At 33.0% G+C, this 15,888-nt stretch overlaps 1 protein-coding gene across 1 annotated transcript; it reads left to right on the top strand.

Moving 5' to 3' along the window:
• Positions 1-10,042: 10,042 nt before the first annotated feature.
• LOC132546836 (universal stress protein Sll1388-like) lies at positions 10,043-13,105 on the top strand. Its single transcript, XM_060210558.1, has 4 exons — positions 10,043-10,118; positions 11,629-11,712; positions 12,345-12,454; positions 12,914-13,105. The coding sequence occupies exons 1-4, from the start codon at positions 10,043-10,045 to the stop codon at positions 13,103-13,105; spliced, it is 462 nt and encodes a 153-aa protein (XP_060066541.1).
• Positions 13,106-15,888: the final 2,783 nt, after the last annotated feature.

Raw genomic sequence — 15,888 nt, forward strand, 5'->3', positions numbered from 1 at the left:
AATATATTCTCATTAAGTCTTTCTTGAAAGTAATGGATACATCTTTCTAAGTTTCATGTGTCGGTTACCTGGACCATTCGTGTCGGTTACCTGGACCATTCGTGTCGGTTACTTGGACCATTCGTGTGTCGGTTACCTGGACCATTCGTGCCCTTTTGATTTTGAGGATGATCAAAAAAATAAAATGGATGACTGCTGACCATTTATTATTCAGCAGTTAAAAATTGTACTAGCTATTTCTTATAAGGGATTTTCAAATTTCCTATAAGAGCAGGAAAGAAGGGAAATGATCAAACATTTTAGAAAAAAAATGAACTTAAATATAAATTTAATGCATATCGGCGTGGAAAATGATTTTAGAGCATTATTGATATAATTTCCATTACAAATTATTCAAACTTGGTTCGAGTATCCGATGACAGTTTGATGATTTGCACATATTGACCCTCACTGACCCCCAGGGGCTGTTGGGCGAGGCCACCGATTTAATTTTTACAACAAATCTATGGTTAGATCCTTAACATGTCGGTTAATTTTATGCCCGTTTTACATTGATGTTTAATGAATTCAAATGAACTTTGAAAAGTCCCTTGGGGCTCTCGGTTTTATCGATGTTTATGTCTTAAGATTTAAATTGTTTTTGTATTCACATTGGGATACTGAGACTGAGTATGGACTTGTTTTTCTTTTATCTTTCATTGAGACAGCTTGATGCAGAGATGAGCAGAATCATTCCAGTTCAAATTCAAAGCAAACATTTCTTGACTGTTTAGTTGAATATTTGTTATAAACTAAAGTTCGATCAAAACAAATGATAAGCTGTCATAGTTGAGGTCAAATACTAAATCTTATAAATATTCATTTGTGAATAAGACATTTGAAAAGAATCAAAGTGTATTATATTTAAGGTCATTAGTATCAGGTCAGTGTCAAGTTTTAAGTTTCAAATGTTTTGAAATTGTATTATAGTCATAGTCTGTTATTGAAATCAAATAATTTGCATGATACATTGTACATGTGAAAATGACAGCGGACATGCCTACATTACATACATGTAACATTGTTCATAAATATTTCATAGCAATTTCTATAAAGTTTGTTTTCGAGGGGTTTTTTAAAGAGGAGGAAAAGGTATATCACACTGAAATATAATTGCTCTACAGGCAAGATTAGACTACATTTTAATATCAGATGAATTACTACCAAGATTAACAGTGTCTCCCATTGAGCCAGCATATCACTCTGACTGTTCCATGTTGATAAATCTTTGTTTCACTAAATTTCAAAAGGGGGATGGGGGTTATAGAAAATTAATAATTCACTACTTTGTGTTTCTGAATACTTGAATACCGTCAGAGTACTGATTGTAAAAATAACATATGCTTTACCAATATGGAAACTACAGAGGATATTCCTTTGGAGGGTCTGATGTTGGTTTTTAATGGTTAGCTCCCTTTAGAGACTTCATTGTTAGAAATTAACAAGATTATTTCATACTCTTACTAAAAAGAAAATCTGGGCCCGTATTCATGAAACTGCTCTCATGCACAAGCATGAATTTTGTGCTCAAACCTTATATCTTGTTTAAGTTAAAAAATAATAAATAAGGCTGATTTTGCCAAAGATTAAAAACAAATTTTGAAAGGACTTCAAGTCAAAGTAATATGCAATATTTATATTTGACATTTGTATTATTTTATAAATGATTTAGGTGAATTATAAAAAAGTTTGCTCGAGCACAAAATCTATGCTTGAGCATGAGAATGGTTTCATGAATACGGGCCCAGGAATGATTCTGAGAACAAGTTAATTAAATATATTCAGAAATTCAGAAGCCAGGATACGTTCAGTTGATGGTGAGTTGGATCGTCTCAATTTAAAAATGCAAAAACTTGAAAAATTAAGACAAATATCAGTTAAATGGCAATATGATATGCTCTCGAGCAGTACAGATTTGTGAAGGTGAAAAGCCAACTCAATTTTTTTTGTGGACTTGAATCTTGAAACAAGTAAAATTATTTCAAATATAGAAAAAGATAATGGTTCAGTTATCTTAGAACAGAAAGAAATTGGAATAAAATTAACTTTTCTATGAAAAGCCTATACAGAAGAAATAACTGTAGAGGTTATGATTCAAACTTGGAAAAATAATTAGGTTTATATGATATACTTGGATTCCCTTAAATCATTACATTAGAAGAACCATAGAGTATTTTGGAAAAAACTTCATTTCATTGTTAGGTCAATTAACTACAGTTACTGAATATCAGGAATGTTAGTTACACAAAAGCAAGATTAAAAGATTGGCGCCTCGTTACCTTACATAATACCATATACAAGTTGGCATCTGGCACAATAGCAGAAAGATTTAAAATTGTCATAACTAAAATAACCAGCAGCAATCAAACTGGCTTTAAAAAAATGACATGCCTGGTCTTTTATTGTTAACTGACTTTGAAAAACTTTTGACTCTGTTTCTGAAGATTTCACTGCAAAATCTTTGAATTTAAAAATTTGAACCGTCAATCATTAATTGGAACAAACTTTTTTCAAAAAGATATTTACTCTGTGGTTAAAATAGGGGACAATTTATCTGATTTTGTGGCTATTGAGTGCAGATGCCGATGACCTTTTCTCCTCATGCTTTTATGTGCTGAAATTTTATCAGTTTTATTGAAAAATAATTCTGAGATCAGAGGCATTGGTGTAAATAACAAAAAAACCTCTTTATCCCAGTTTGCTGATGATACATCTGTGATTCTTGATGGCTTAGAAAAATCTTTGAATGCTACTCTACAAAAAACTTAATTATAATGCCAGAATTTCAGGTCTCAAACTGAATTTCACCAAGATCCAGGTAATTTAGATAGGCAACAGAAAATATTGTAATGATAAATACAAATCAGAACAGTCTTCCATGGGGCAGTTCAAAGTTTAATCTTCTAGGTATATAATATGATGTTCACTTACATAGAATAGTAAAATTAAACTTTGATCTGAAAATTGTTAAAGTGAAATCACTTATAAGTTTGTGGAGCCAAAAAAAATTCTTATTTCACAATTTAATCATCTCATTATAGCTCAACCAAACCCATAGTGCTCTTATATAAAAAAAACCCAATGATATATTGTATAACTTTCTATGGTGGAGAAAAACAGATAAGGTTATCCCTTATGTCGTAATTAAGTCATACAATGAAGGAGGTTTGAAAATGCTTTGTGTCAAAGGAACGTGGTTAAGGCAGATCTATAAAGAGATGTTAGCTGGATGTGCATTACAGTTAAATATGTTAATAAGTTTTCATTTGAAAATTATGGAATTCATAAACTTTGATTTATAATAGAAGAATACAGAAATATATTTTGAAGAGATGTTCTGGAAGCATGGTATCAAACAGTATATTCCTCCATTATATACAATGAAAACATTTGTAAAAATCCATTGTGGTGCAATCACAATGCCAAAGTAATCAATATACCTATAGAACGGGTACAGTAAAGCAATATGTATATATGACGTTATTAAAAAAAGATGGTACATTTTAATTTTTTTAGAATTTTAATAAGATATGGTGTTAGATCCAACTTTTTGACATTTCATAGTTTAATTAGTGACGAAAAACAATCTGAATAGTAAAAAAAACCCAATTTCTTTGAAAAAATGTATCTGTTTATGTAATATAAATTTAAATTTGATACCTTTATTGAGGAAAACAAAAGTCGCATGTGATATGTATACAGTTTTAAGTCATCATGAGACTAGGTGCACATCACAAACAAAATGGTCTTTGATTTTTAACATTCAGGCAATCCAATGGAAAGAAATTTATGTATGTCCTTTTAGAACTATAAATAGCACTAAATTAAGATGGTTTTAAGATAGAATTAACCTAGAATTTTCACTACAAATACACTTCTACATAAAATGGGTATAAAACAAGACCTCTCCTGTACTTTTTGTAAAACTTTTCCACAAACCATGGAACATCTAATATGGGATTGTGATAAAGTTTGTGCTTTAAGAGAATTAACACAACTACTTGCTGATCATAACACTCATTCTGAATTTCTTAAACAGGAATCTATTTTTGGAATATGCTGTTTTAATGATGCAGATTTGATAATTGATACTCTTGTTTTACTTAAAAAAATACAAAACGAAATGTCTTGAAACTAAATTTAACATAATAAGTTTAAAGAATCTTATACTCTTTGAACTAGGAAAAAACCCATCCAAATCAATTCAAATTGAATGGGATTTATTATTCAGCAATATACATTCTATAGTGAGCGGATGCTGGCCATTAATAGAGTGTGATAAGGTCATAGATGCAGTAATATGTTGCTATTTATAGCACACTATATAAGAAGGCCTGCAGGCATAATGTCGGAACAAGATCTGTACAGTCTACTTATATTATAATGTTTTTTACAAACATTTACATTGGAATTTCAATTTCTGTCACCACCACCTCCCCTAAAGCCTACCTTCTGCAAGGTATATACTTACTAAGTGGATAATTTGTATCAGTTATTTCTATTGTGTTTTAATAAATTTTACAACTAGGTTTTGTATGTAACAGTATAGAAATTTGGTGTATGGAGTTTTTCATATCACATCTTTGACATGTCAAAAGTTTCTTAAAACATTTTACAATCAAGTTCTGTATCTTTGACATGTCAACTGTTTCTTATAACATTTTACATTCAAGTTCTGCATATGTGCAATTATGAAAATTTGTTGTTTATGGGCGTTTTCATACCCCCTTACTAGACTAATCAACTGTTTCTCAAAACAATATTTACAAGAAAGGTTTTGCAAATGTACATTTGATGAAATTGGTTATATATACACATCTTTATGTATACGTCGTTTAATCAAAACAGCCATTTTCAATTGATATCTTGAGTTTGTTGTTTTCTGTTGAATTACCAAGTCTAACACACTCGCCATGGTGATGACACTAGATATGAATCATTTATGATAATTTTTATTAAAATTACAAAAACACTTTGAAAAAATAGTATTTTTTACAACTTTTGAAAAATAACTCACTCAAGTGAAACAAATTCCATATACAACCCCCACATTTTGTGTTATCTCTATATCACTAACACTGGCTTATCCTATTTATAGAATTTAACTTACATGTAAACCAATGGATTCAGTGTCCCTTTTAGGGGTAACCTTCTGTAATGCTGGATGGTCTTGAGAAATTCCTGCACTCCTCTGTTCCATTTTGTTTGTAAGATGTCTACAAGTTTTGCTGAATAGAGAAACATTAATTTCTTTTTTCAAATCAAATTTGTTTTGTATTCTTGTCTGAACTAGATGTGAAACATTCTTTTAAACAAATGGTTTGTAATATGCATGTACATGTGTACATATCCAAGTTGCAGTGCTTTATATGAAGTATATAAAAGGAAAACTGAAAAGAGGCATTGATCAATTAAAGGTTGCATCGAAATAAAGATCATAAGCACATTTCCAAATGTGGTGATTGTATTGAATTTTTGTCCACAAAGCTGTTAAGCAAAGAGTAAAATATCAATACATTCACGGCAAATGGCTAATAACTCCATATTGAACGAAAAGTGCAAACACTTGACATTATGACTTGGGTAAAACTTGTTCAAACTAAAATTAACCTACATACAGATAGACCTCGACACTGGACCAACAGTTTTTTTTTATCTAAGAGTAAAAACTATTTCATATATCGTTTTTTTTTTTTTTTTTTTTACAATTTTATTTTAACCTCAAAAACTGGAAAAAATCTTACATAGTGACCTTTGCAGACTTCTACTAGATAGTGTTTCCTTTGTCAGCTTGTATGTATTATGATTTGATATCTTAATGTTCCTATATGAAATTTGAGCCCCAAAGTTACTGGTTGTAATACTGTACTTCTCGACAAATAGGTCTCAGTCATCCTGCAAATAAGCCCCATTCCCAGTGTTTCTATATCTTCCAGGAATAGAGAACTGCTTGCAATGGCGCTCCCTCTACTAAAACATTGACAAAAAAAAGAAATTAAAAGGGAGACATCCACGATTGTATAATGTTTTGAATCTGGAGTGATACTTTAATTAGGCTTATACATTAACACAATTATAATTCATAAAACACCCCTTTATATATAACATATTTTGTCTAGACTAATATGTAGACAAAGTCACCATTTCAGGCAGTCATTTGCTCCTGTGTGGCTTGTTAAGTTTTGGGAACATATTAGGATAAGTTAAGTATTTTTAGAAGTCCAATATATATATATATGTAACAAATCCTTTTTCTGTTATAATCCTTCAGTTCTGATTAGCCAAGTACCACCTTCTAAATACAGCCCATACCTGTTCTCCGTCTTCGTGCAGCACAGGTATGGATCTCGTCATAGTCATTAATGGTGATGGTTGTCTTTCGTCTCAGCTCGTCCACAATATGTTCCGTTGCTGTGTACTTAATAAGAGTATATCTGTTTGGCTCAATCGTCAGATCATACACATCCTCATCATCCATCTTGTCTTGTTTTACCTTTAAACAGACAAAGTATTCATATACATAACAGGCTAACCAGTACTTGATTTGTCTGTATTCTTTAGTGGTGTTATGATCAAAATGACATCATATTCAATTGTCTACCTGATACATATCTGAAAAGGAAGGTAATCCAGTCAAACTAACAGTGGGGGTAAAAGGATTGACTGCGATGTATATTATATTACAATATTTGCCCTGTGATACCTCTATGTTATTTTGATACGGTGACATACGTCATTAAGTATAGTCACTAAAAACAGAGGGCAAGCTATAAAGGCCTATAACAATACCAGGAGAGTTTGTTCTGAAGCTTTCTCATTCACCTTACAGTATATATGTAGTGTAAAAGTGAAATAACAAAAATGAGGACCTCTTGGCTTTCAAAAAGATATCGTTGAAAGATTTCGACATATTTGACTTAAGTGAGCTAGGATCAAGACTATTCACCAGAACTGAGTTTTTAGCCAGATATCATAACATTCAGCACTTTTTCATTCAAAAGATTTAATCCAATTTGTCTGCAGTAAACATGGAAGAACACCAACATAATTGAGTTGAACTGACTCAATTGTAAGCCTTCATCCCAGTATACTATCATGTCTGGTGTCATAACCCTTGGCTTTTGAATACTGCTGGAAAAGTTGTAAGATTCAGGCATATTTGACACTATATGACCTTGAAAATGCTTCAAGATCATTCATTTGAATAAACACTAAATCCCTTTATCCCATCATACTATTAATCCAGTTCAACAACCCTGGGCGTTTTGGTTATTGGGAACACTTTTGTCCAATGTAACCTGTGAACAGGTGAACTAGAATTGACCTAACATTTTGCAACGGTCAATAATACTTTTGAGTGCCAACTTATAAAAAAGTATATAACAGTGATACTATGGTGACAATGATATCATCACCATGGCGATATAATGATATCATCACCATGGCGATATAATGATATCATCACTATGGCGATATAATGATATCATCACCATGGCGATATAATGATATCACTATGGCGATATAAGGATATCATCACTATGGCGATATAATGATATCATCACCATGGCGATATAATGATATCACCATGGCGATATAATGATATCATCACCATGGCGATATAATGATATCATCACTATGGCGATATAATGATATCATTACCATGGCGATATAATGATATCACTATGGCGATATAAGGATATCATCACTTTGGCGATATAATGATATCATCACTATGGCGATATAAGGATATCATCACTTTGGCGATTTAGCGACATCGTCAACAGGGTGGTAAATAGCACATCCAACTTTTCACTGCTTCATATGAAAATGGATTTATTTTGAGTAATCATGCTGAATTTATACACAAAATAAATAAGAGAAATATACTTAAATTAATGTTTATAGAAATGAAATTAAAACATTGCAGTCTGAAAATTGGTAAGCCAGTTTGTATGCTTGTACTTACCTATTTGGTTTGATAATCCTACTTGAAACATGATTTACTATATTGTCCTGGGATACACACAAACACTAAAATGTCATAGTGTGTTTGTTTGTATTACCTAACAGGTTTTCTTTCCTCAATTAAATCTTTTCTTTCCTCAATGAAATTTCACGCAAAAAGATATCGATATAAACACAACAAAACATGAATTTTGCTACATTCAATATTGACTTTCAGATCCTGTTTCAGTTCTAGACAATGTTTCCTGATATAGTAAAATATCCTTATCTTTCAATAGACAGGAAGTGTTCTCACTTTGTTTATTCTAACTACTGTCCTTTACTTATTTCTTAATATCCTGGTACAAGTGGTCGAGAAAATATCAAGTCACTAAACTTGAAATGAGGACACGCTTGGAATTTACTAAACACGCCAATGTGTTAGCAGCCGCTTGTTCTTTGGTATGATAGTGTATACTTGCTGTTTCTGTATTTTTAGATCTGATGTAATCAGAGGGACTTGTCAAAATCTTGTCATGAAATCCTAAATAAGGAATTCAATGAAATATTCATTTCCTAGCTTGGTATTTTGTTCTATTTTTAGCCTTGTATTAACTGTACTTATCCAGCAATAGATCGATAAAATGCAGTTCGTAAGGCTATGGAAATTCTTCATAGTTTAAATGACCTTGTTTTTTAGCACCGACAATTGCTGTCACATGACAATGGGACAAGGAATGAAGTCTGGAGAGTAATGATGATGATTATGTTTAAAGAACTGTATTTACCCTACAATATAATAGCCTCGAAGGTCAACATGACAATGAAACCTTAAAAAATAAAGCAAGTCTAAAAATAATTCTACCTAATAGTTGTGAAATGTAGATGGACTTAGAAGGCGTCAGGCATATGGGTGTATTGCCAAATTCGCCTCTTGAAGCCGAAACACAAATTTGTAAAAGAATAAAGATGATGTGTATGAATATATACTTGAACCACTTGATAGAAAGATAAGGTTTGTAGAATATCATGACACTGCTGTAGTCACATAGTTATTGGAGAATCCCTATTTACCTCATCAACAACCCATCAAAATAATATAAATACTGGCCATGCGATAATTGTATGTACCATTTTGTTATGAATTTTAACTGTAAGTCTGCCTGGTCCAAAGGTGAATAAGTCACTTCACCTCTAACCTGGATAACATTGACTGTGTTATACAGAAAAGCCTTAATTCATCAATACAGCTGTGAAACACATTGTCGGACAAAACTACCATCCGCCAAAAATGAAGAAAATAGAATGCTATTGTTAAATCTATAGCAAATTTATAAAAAATGACAATTTATAAGTGATCTGGAACAGCACCAATATTTTTTTTTAATCCGGACATTTAAAAAAAACAATTCTATTAAATTTCCCTTCCTCCTTGGTGCACAGTTTAAATATAAGTGTGTATAATGTGTAAATGAAGCATTCAAAATGTTAGTTTGTGCGTCGTGGAAAATCAGTAATTACAACTTTATAAGATGACATTTGTGACCAAAGGCTGTAAATGATCACCAAAGTATGGGGTCTTTGTCCACAGGTATTATCTGAACCCGTGTTATATCTTAATTACATTGTCCTGGAAGAGGAAGTAAACTGGACTCCAACAGTGTTTGTTTTATGGTTGTATGGTCATCGCAGAATGTATCTGTAACTTGTGATGACAATTTTAACTCTCAAACATGTGTTCTTTATAACGAATTTTCGATAAAAAAAGGATTCATCCTTCTTTACATACAAATTTTGTAGCTGATGTCAGCATACATTTTGTTATATATATATCCCATGTGCAGGATACACATGGTAGGTTTTGAAACTATCAAAATGGCATTTAAAACGTACATGATAAATGCAGAACAGTCAAATTCTATAATTGAGTAAATACACATAGGTCATAATCTGTGCCGTAATACAAAGCATAACTGATAACAAGCTATGTTTAGGTCGGTGAAGAAGTGTAGCTGACCTTTGATATAAAGTGTATCATGTGGAAACTGGAGGTGTAATGATGGCGGACACGGAGAGTCAAAAGATCAACATCGTGTGCATGGACGGAAGTGAAGAAGCAGAGAAAGCCTTCAAATGTAAGATACCTTTCGAAACATGCGGAACTTGAAATCTTTGACTCGAGTGATTTCGTATAAAGTACAGCACTAGCTTTATCATATTTGTATACCCTGTTTGTACACGTTCAGCGTTGCTTACTTCCGGTTTCAAGTATCATAACAATAACTTTTTTTAACGATCGGTGATCAGCACACCCTGTATATTTCCGGTTTATCAGAACAGCTAGGGTTTTATCACTACACCAAATTTATCCCTAATTTTTGTCAGTACACGTAATTCCCGGTTTATCAGTACGCTTTAATTCCGGTTTCATCAGTACACGTTATTACCGGTTTATCAGTACGCTTTAATTCCGGTTTCATCAGTACACGTTATTACCGGTTTATCAGTACGCTTTAATTCCGGTTTCATCAGTACACGTAATTCCCGGTTTATCAGTACGTTTTAATTCCAGCATATTACCAGTTGTTTACTTCCCACTTCATCAGTACACTTAGTTTATTTCCTGTTTATATCAGTGCAGTTTATTTCCTGCTTGATCTGTTTGGTCAGCGTTTTATGTAGGTTATTCCGATTCCTCGACTGTTCCTATTTTTTGCTATTCACCCTTATATTTTTCCCATCATTTTGCCAAAAACATACCTTAAAATCTGTTCATGTTGTTTACTGGCGATCCGATGAAGTATCAGTACAGCGGAGGCAAATTCACGTAGACGCATGACATTTACAGACAGATGTCCCTTGATGTCTCGACACCTTTCTGGGAAGTACATGTGACTGGAACGTTAGTTCAGTTTGTTATATATGAATCATTTTATCTGTTGTCCATCTATCCGGACTACTCAGAATATTATAGAACAGGAGAGACTATCCTTTTTCGCACATCAGTCAGCATAGATGTTCTGACAGATTGTGCAATCTATCTGGACTTTTCAGTATATTATAGAACAGGAGAGACTATCCTTTTAAATAAATCAGTCAGCATAGATGTTCTGACAGATTGTGCCATCTATCTGGACTTCTCAGTATATTATAGAACAGGAGTGACTATCCTTTTTAGAAAATCAGTCAGCATAGATGTTCTGACAGATTGTGCCATCTATCTGGACTTCTCAGTATATTACAGAACAGGAGTGACTATCCTTTTTAGAAAATCAGTCAGCATAAATGTTCTGACAGATTGTGCCATCTATCTGGACTTCTCAGTATATTATAGAACAGGAGTGACTATCCTTTTCAAAAATCAGTCAGCATAGATGTTCTGACAGATTGTGCCTGATATTCAGCATAGTAATCATCTCATGATTCAAAAACATGCGACAATTTTTAACAGCCCAACAAGAAGTCTTGAGAAGTCAATGTAAAAAAAAAACTTCTACCTTACGACCTTCGTTTTTCAAGCATAAACTTGAAACGTATAGTTTTGCCTTATTTTTATTTGGTTAGTACATGTTGTTTGTTCCGGTAAATCACACTAACAAATATACATTCGTTTTGTCTATTTTTTTTTTTTTTTTGTCTGAATAGGGTACGTTGAAAACGTCCACGGTGCCTCTAGTTACGTCATCGTCGTCCATTGTGTGGACCACCGGAAGTTAAATACCTATGGTTGTGAGTAGATGAAACAAATAGTTATCCGTGAAGATAAACACACTTAAATGTTATTTTGTGATAAATCGAAGCAAAGCAAATTTTATTGAAAGTGTAGCAGAAAAAAATATAATTATAAATGAACTTACGACGAATCTGGTTGCTCAATAATAAAGTTTTTTGTTTGCAATCTGTTTGCAAAACAGTATCAAGTTCCCTTACTATGTCAGATGGACTCTTTCTCAATTCAACCTTAGTGGTCAACCATAATGAATTGGAACGAAAGTGGGCTTCGAATATTGCTTTGTTTCGTATTTAGACGACGTATTTTTCCTATTTTCCAGTTTCAGAAAGCAATTGTACAATAAAATTCAGAAAAAAAACAACATTGCAAAGCAAGCAGGAGACATGGTTACAAGATATATATTCATACATTGTAAACGTGACGACAATGAATGCAAATGGCGGCAATTATTTATTGCACGTGTCATGATGTTATGGAATTTTTAATCCCATGGACGAGGTCAAATATCGGTTAATTATATTTCTTCTTTACAAGAACAGCTATAGTGTTTTGAGAAATATATTTCTGTACAACTACCTCTGTATCCGTGCTGGAAATACTGTTGAAGTTTTTGTTTTGTTTTGTATAGCTCTCTGGGAGCCTGCTGACTTAAAACTTATAATGCAGGCGTTTCGAGACGAGGAAACGCGCGCAGACAGCACAGTAGAAAAGCTACAGAGGACTTTGAGTACTTCCAAGGTAAATAGCGACATTTGAATATAGGAAATTTGTGTACCTTTTGAGCAAGTTTCAAGTTTCCTGAAATCAAAAAGATTAATACCAAATATCATATAAACAGTAGTTGTAACTATTTTCACCAGAGCATACACGCAAATTTACCATTGCATGGCATCGCTACAGTGTAACCTTTTCTATGTCATTTGTGTATTACCAGTCCATGAACTGCCAACAGCGTAGGAATGTTGTAAGTAATGCAAGCAAGTTGAGATTGTTTCCCTTATAAAAAGCTAAAATTTGAAAATGATATAAATACAGGTGAGGATCCAGGATTTCGGGTAAGAGATGGCGCACATTCTCTAAATGGAAACCCCCAACCTCACTTCATTACATTTTTTTTGTCCGACTCCGCATCTGCCATTTCCCCAGATATTAACATTCATGTATACAAGTCTCATTATTTGTGTATTTATTTCAAAGGTGAAAGGGGAAGTTTTGAAATTGTCTGGAGAACCAGGTCCTACGATAATTGGCATTGCGCAGGACCGGAAAGCAAACATGATATTAACCGGTTGTAGAGGTCTTGGCACGTTACGACGTACATTTCTTGGGAGCGTCAGTGATTATATTATACATCATTCTACAGTTCCTGTACTGGTCTGTCGTCATTGATATTATCATTTGTGAAGCACTCGTTGTTTCTGGGACTACTAAATTAAACATTTGAGATGTATGTCTATAATATTTTGTACGTTCACATGGAGACAGATTTAATAAAAACTGAAAACTTTGTGTCTGCATCAAAATCGATTTGTCACATGCCTGGTACATTTACATTTATGCAATGTACATAAATGATGAAATGAAGTTCACATGGTTTGACCTCAGGTGTTGACTATAAGTTCGGAAACCTGAATGCTCTCAGTATGGAAATGGTGATAAGTGAAATGGACAGTGCTATACGTTTTAATAGTAAATTAATGCAAACCAAGTTTTAAAGAAATGGTAGGAAAACTGAAATATATCCCAGGAGAAGATTTTTGAAATATTCTTCAATCAAAAGGTTATTCACGAAAACACAATCTCATATTAGGGTTTTCAGGCCTACCTCGTTTTAAAGAAAATGATTGAAAACTGGATGAGATATCTGGATAAAAAAAACAAAAGAACAAGCAAACGAAAAACAAATACAAAAATAATAAAAAAAAAAACAAAACAAAGGGCAATTACTCTTCAAAATTGTAATATCACATACCAGTCAGAAAAACAACTTCTCACGTAATACTATTAAATCTTCCCAAGTTCCAGATAATATAAGTTAAACTGGGGAAGGAGATCTTCATATAAACTCAAATGCTAATAAACAAAGTGCAGTTTCTCCTTCAAATTAGTTTAATCACACTGCTGTGAGGGGAAACATAACTTATGTCTTGGTAATTTAAGCCTGCCAAGTTTGAAAGAAATTGATTGAAAACTGATCATCTTCGGACAAGGTTAACATTAGAAAACAACAAGGGGTAGTAGCTCTTCCAAATACTGTCAAATCAAACTGTCTCCAGGAAAACAGAACTTCGTGTCATGGTGATTAAGCCTATAGAGCTTGAAAAAGACCTGTTAAAAACTTTATTATTAGAAAACAGTTGAAAATGTCCAAGAATATGACCATGTGTTCCGTACTGATAAATATAACTAATGACCTATCTACCTAAGAATGAGGGCAGTGCACAAGAATCATCACTCTCTTATTGCACTTTGTTATTTTTCATACTTAAATGTTTGTCCCTATTGGGAAGTATAGCCCGTCTCTGTTTAAATTAAATTTTATTTCTTGTTCATAATTGTTTTCAGTTTATCAAAGACTTAATACATTTGTTTTTTCGTTTATATACATGTATATATAACACAGAAAATCATATGATATAGGACGTTAGATTCCCTGATCTTGGCTTGCGCTTCTACGTTAAGATTGTGGAATGGTCTAGACACTAATATTAAAACTGCTCCCTCTTTTAAGATATCAAAGACCGTCTTTCTCAACAAAATGGAACATTTAATGTACCTGATAACTACCTAGTTGGAGATCGTAAGCTAAATATTTTATTAACCAACCGCCATAAATGCAGCCCTTTAAATGAAGATCTCTTCAACGTTAATCTATTTGGCTCTCTTTCTTGTGCATGTCGATATCCTTATGAAAATGTTCATCATTTCTTCTTTGCATGTGGTAGATATAACGACCAACGTCTTGCCATATTTAGAAACCTTCCTAAATGTTTGCCGTTAAGTTTACATAAATTATTGCTTGGCCATGGAGGCTACACAAGTGATGATAATAAGGATTTATATATGTCCAACAGTACATATTGAGTACTCGCGGGTTTTAGATAGGTCACGTTCCAGTTCAATGTTCTTTATGAAATCTCATTATTGTTTATTTCCAATTAGTTTAACGTGTGTCCGAATTTTCATGGCTTGCGAGCATGCTTGTGTTGTGTGATAGCATGATTCGGTTGGTGCGGTTAAATATATATTATAGTATAAGATATATTTAAAATGTACTTTGTAGGAATGTACTTATTTAGCCATGAAATCCAAGTAAATATCGCTCTCTCTCTCTCTCTCTCTTTTTCCACTTAAGATATCATTTGATATAAATTGCATTTTTATATTTTGTTCGAAACTGGATGCATACCGACTTTCTTCCACTGTCCGTGAAGTCTATTTGTATTAGCTGAAAACAAGTACCTGTCATGGTCACCTATTTCTCGAGGTTATATCAAAGATGTCTATATAGACCAATCTGAGTCAAATAACCTTGACATTCATACTAAGGCGCCCTAGATCATACATTACATCGACAGGATGCAATTTACAACAAATGATAAAAAGTTAAACAAACGAATTAAAGACAGAACCTTTTGTAATCAAGCATTTTCTTATAGATAAACTTTTTCACAGACAATGACGGAAATTCATTCATAAATACCATAAAATAAAGAGACGGTTAACGTGTGCTCACAAGAAACCCTAACATTGTTCAAAACCTCAGTATACCGTACTGCACATGGCACGAACGCATTTATGGAAGCAATTAGGAATGGGCACAAGCGGAGCACTCTTTCAGGGAGCTTTGTTCATGTGACAATTTGCATTTTGTAAATTGTGGTAATGAATTTCGGTCTTCACATCCGCTTAACTGATTTTATTTCATTATTTTTACATGCTATCATTAGGTAATACGGGATAGGTAACGTATATAGAACGTATGTGAAAGAGACCCGGAACACCAGAGCATAATAGCTTCAAAATCTCACTTTATTTCAGTTTTTTCGCGAAAATATTGCTACGTAGTTGGTTATTTTACACATGAATACCTCCTTACAGGTTGATTTTATTCGTTGCATTGAACTTTAAGTGGAACAGCACCATGTATGCAAATGACTCTAAAACCATAT

The sequence above is a fragment of the Ylistrum balloti genome, unplaced genomic scaffold, assembly GCF_031769215.1.
Source record: "Ylistrum balloti isolate Yb309-2 unplaced genomic scaffold, AGI_CSIRO_Ybal_v1 Utg369916, whole genome shotgun sequence".
NCBI lineage: Eukaryota > Metazoa > Mollusca > Bivalvia > Pectinida > Pectinidae > Ylistrum > Ylistrum balloti.

Excerpts from the sequence above, each read along its gene's own strand:
- LOC132546836 (XM_060210558.1), top strand. The coding sequence starts at position 10,043 with ATGGCGGACACGGAGAGTCAAAAGATCAACATCGTGTGCATGGACGGA. Across the intron at positions 11,713-12,344 it reads GAAGTTAAATACCTATGGTT|CTCTCTGGGAGCCTGCTGAC; the intron begins GTGAGTAGATGA and ends TGTTTTGTATAG. Across the intron at positions 12,455-12,913 it reads GGACTTTGAGTACTTCCAAG|GTGAAAGGGGAAGTTTTGAA; the intron begins GTAAATAGCGAC and ends TTTATTTCAAAG.